This window comes from Herpailurus yagouaroundi, unplaced genomic scaffold (assembly GCF_014898765.1).
Source record: "Herpailurus yagouaroundi ecotype Mexico unplaced genomic scaffold, PumYag 248, whole genome shotgun sequence".
In the NCBI taxonomy this organism is placed as follows: domain Eukaryota; kingdom Metazoa; phylum Chordata; class Mammalia; order Carnivora; family Felidae; genus Herpailurus; species Herpailurus yagouaroundi.
Window position 1 is genome coordinate 5199660 of NW_024412465.1, and position 3467 is coordinate 5203126.

The following is a 3467-nucleotide window of genomic DNA, read 5'->3' on the forward strand; positions in this document are numbered from 1 at the left end:
CGGGGGGGGGGGGGGGGGACCGGGACCTAAAAAGTCACCCGCCTGCGGGCATCCAGGGCCCCCCGGCTCCCCTGGGGAACCTCCAACTGCCCGAGTTTCTGATTTTGGAAATACTCAACGCCCTGGGCCTCTGGAACAAGTCCACACCCGCCCAGAAAGAAAGTTGCACAGTGGAGCCGCCTCCCGGGGCGTTGGCTACCCGCTGGCACAGCGCGTCCCGTTCGTCCCGCGGGGAGGAGGGTTCCGGGGTGCAGAAGGGTTCCCTGCACCCGCCCCCCACTGTGCGCCCCCGAGGCCCTCCCCGGGGTGGTGGGGGGGGGTCCCCGGACGCGCGTCCCCACGCCGGTCCCCCGGCCGGCCCGCGCCCCCTGCACCCCGCCCCATCCCCAGGCCCCCACAGATGGCTCACCCCGAGCGGGCACCAGCGTGCCGAGCAGGCCGACCAGCAGCAGCGCGACGGCGGCCCGGGGAGCCATGGTGCGGCCGGCGGGCGCCGCGCAGGAACCGTCCCGGGAGTGGCACGCGCGGGCGGCGGCGGCCGGAGTGCCCCTGGGGCGGGGCGCGCGGAGGGAGGGAGTGGGGGGGGAGGGAGGACAGGGAGGAGTGGGGGGAGGGAGCACGGAGAGGGCAGGGCCCGCGCTCTGGCCCCGCCCCGGTCTCGGCTCGCCCCTCCCGCGGCCCCCGGAGAGCACCCGGGGCGGGCGGGGCGCAGGGGAGGGACTAGCGGGGGAGGAGCGGTTACCTGGGGCGGTCCCGAAAGGAGCCAGCGACTGCCGTCCCCGCTCGGAAACTGGGGCCCCCGCCCCCCCCCCAACACCCCCAGGGCAGCCCTGAAGAGAAGCGAGGAGTCCCCCAGCGCCGTGCTCAGAAGGTGGGGACCCCCACCCGCTCCTAAAACCCCCAGTCCTGAGGAGAAGCGAGGGACCCCCCCCCACAACTCCGAGCTCGGACAGTGGGGTCCCCTCCATGTGTCCACAGACTCCTCCAGCCCCTCACTGGCCGCTCCCCCCGACGAACAGGAAGCAAACCATTACAAGTAGCGGGAGCCCCCTCTCTGCCCCTAATGGGACCCTGGGGCCACCTTGGGGGTGGGGGTGGGGAACAAAGTGAAATCCTCTCCTTTCCCGCGAGAGGTGGGTCCCTGTCCCCCCGGGCAGACCCCACTCCCATCCCGAAGTCCAGTCTGAACTGACACAGCCCGGAGCTCGGGGTGCAGGCTTTGGGGGCGCAGGGCAAGCCCCACTCCCCACTCTCAATGGGGACTCCCCCTGCAGGAGCCTCCGGAAGCCTCTCCCCAGCCCACGCGGTGGGGGGGGGGGGGGGGGGGGTTCCCCCGCCCCGGGGGGGGGGGGGGGGGGGGCGGCCCGCGCCCCGGGGGGGGGGGGACCCGCCCCCCCCCCCCCCCCCCCCGTGGGGAGGGGGGGGAGAGAGAGAGAGAGAGGCAGGAAACCCCTCCCCTTCCCCTCAGGAGGTGCTGGGGCCCTGATGGGTCCCTGTGCAGGTCACAGGCCAGCAGTGCTGGGGCTGGACCCCCGCCCAGACTATCTATCTATCTATCTATCTATCTATCTATATTTAATTGAGATGTTGGCTTAATATTCTGTCCGTGTGTATTCAGGATGCAGAACATCTTGTCCGCAGAAAAATCCCTGAGTCAGATGCCTGCTTTGGCCCTGCAAACCCTCCTACCGGCTGGCCAGGCTCCCACCCAGCACACCCTTCCCCTCAGGGGTCACCCGCCTAGCTGCTGCCACCTTCTGTCACCTCCGTGACTCAGACAGAGGGGTGCAGGGCAGAGGCATTGCGTTGCACCCCAGGCCCGCCCCCCCCCTTGGACAACTGCAGCAGGGAAGTTTTTCGACTTCTAGGCCGGCAGAAAGTCAAACGTCAGTTTGTGGATTCAGACGCATGGATTTCACGGAACCCTTTCTCATCAAAACAACAGTCATCTGCCTTGGGAGTCAATCTGGGTGGACTGCCCAGCAGATACCACGTGTGCCCCCAGCCCCCACTGACCTGCTCAAGGCATCTGTCTCTCCTCATTCCCCTCTCCCTGGCCACAGCCTTGGGGCCAGAGGAGGGTGTGGACCCTGGGCCGGGGCAAACAGTAGGCTCTTCCCGTGGAGCAAAGGGACGCTGGAGCTGGTGCAGCCCTTTTGGCACCTTGAGGTAAGTCAGTCTCAGAATAATGCGTGCATGAAAGAAACCACCTGCTTTGTACCAAAGTCAAAACCCAGAGACCCCTCCCCAACCCTGGGGAAGTTTCCAGTCCAGCCCTGTCATCTTCAAAAGAAAACCTCAGCCTGGCCAGTCCTTAACCTCTGTCACGGGCTGCGCGAGGACTCAAACTCTGTTGACACCACCCTGAATGTTCCAGAACATTCTGCAGGCAGGGAGCGCATTTTATCCCCAAGGGGCTAGGTCTCCATCACCCGTCACTTGCACCGAATGCCAGGCTTTGAGGATTGTTGTTTTATTTTATTTTTTTTCAATTTATGTTCATCCCCACGGGCATTTTGAAGACTTTTCTTTGTAATTCGTTAAGTTGGCTTTTGTTTTTTTTCAAGCGCTCCCTTCCTTGGCTCAAACTAAAAAATTTCCATCGCATTTTCCGGACACTCTGACATCAGGAAGCCCTGAGTTCCAGAATCAAAATTAAATGAATTGGAGAAGCATCCGGAGTTGTATCCAAACGCCAGGGAACACATCTTTGAAGGGCATAGGCTGAGACAGACAGACGGACGGGGGAGGGAGCTCGACTCAGAACAGGCTTCTTGGTCTGCATGCATTATACTGGTTCAGCCTGGGGACAGGATGGGGACAGTGTGAGCCTGTTTGCGTCCGTGTAACACACACACACACACACACACACACACACACACTAGCCCTTCTCCCACTTTCTAGGGACGATCCTTTGTTGACCACAGGGCTTTGTGTATTTACCTGGAAAAACTGGGGTGGGTGGTGAAGGTGACAGCTGCGCACGTACTCACGAAGGGGCGGAAGTCACCTTAAGGTGACAGGGTCCAGGTCCTGACTGATGGAGCTCACAAAGGCCAGCAGGGGTCAGTATTATCAATAGTCCGGCTCCTGCTGGTGTCCCGCCTGGGGAGTCCAAAGAGGCGTAAAAATCCTGCAGAAATTCCTTGGGAACGCGAGCCAGGTGAGTCTGGACTGTGGAAACGGCACACGGGGCTGACCGCCGGGTTTGCGGTCTCTGAGTCACTTGGGTTATCTCCTGCCCGGGTAGACGCTGGTTTTTCCATTCCTTGGTTCCCATAAAATCGTTAACCACTGAGGTTTTTGTAATTCTGTGTCGTTCTGACACCTGCAAGCAAGTGGTGCATGAAGGGTGCAGGGGCACAAAATAGTTGGGGGGCACCTAAACGGACGTGCCTTCTGTAAGAGAGACTCTGTCTTATCTTTCTTTCCCCGGAAGCGGGGTGGGGACCCCTACCACTGTCAAC

The 3467-nt window shown here is 62.3% G+C and overlaps 1 protein-coding gene and 1 long non-coding RNA gene across 4 annotated transcripts in view; one reads left to right on the forward strand and one right to left on the reverse strand.

The window, feature by feature from the left end:
* CD99 (CD99 molecule (Xg blood group)) overlaps window positions 1-556 on the reverse strand; it is a 35210-nt gene extending 34654 nt beyond the window's left edge. For 2 of the 3 annotated variants that reach the window (XR_005786016.1, XM_040460155.1), the window contains exon 1: window positions 410-556. Coding sequence is in view for 2 of the 3 variants with exons in the window: in XM_040460155.1 (XP_040316089.1) it covers window positions 410-476 (67 nt within the window). In the remaining variant the exon portion in view is untranslated. The remainder of the gene's footprint in view (window positions 1-409) is intronic. The other variant, XM_040460154.1, reaches the window with a different exon arrangement.
* Window positions 557-783: 227 nt separating this feature from the next.
* On the forward strand, window positions 784-2675 carry LOC121020210 (uncharacterized). Its single transcript, XR_005786017.1, has 2 exons — window positions 784-871; window positions 1869-2675. It is a non-coding gene; the product is annotated as an uncharacterized LOC121020210 (long non-coding RNA).
* The last annotated feature ends 792 nt before the right edge of the window (window positions 2676-3467 follow it).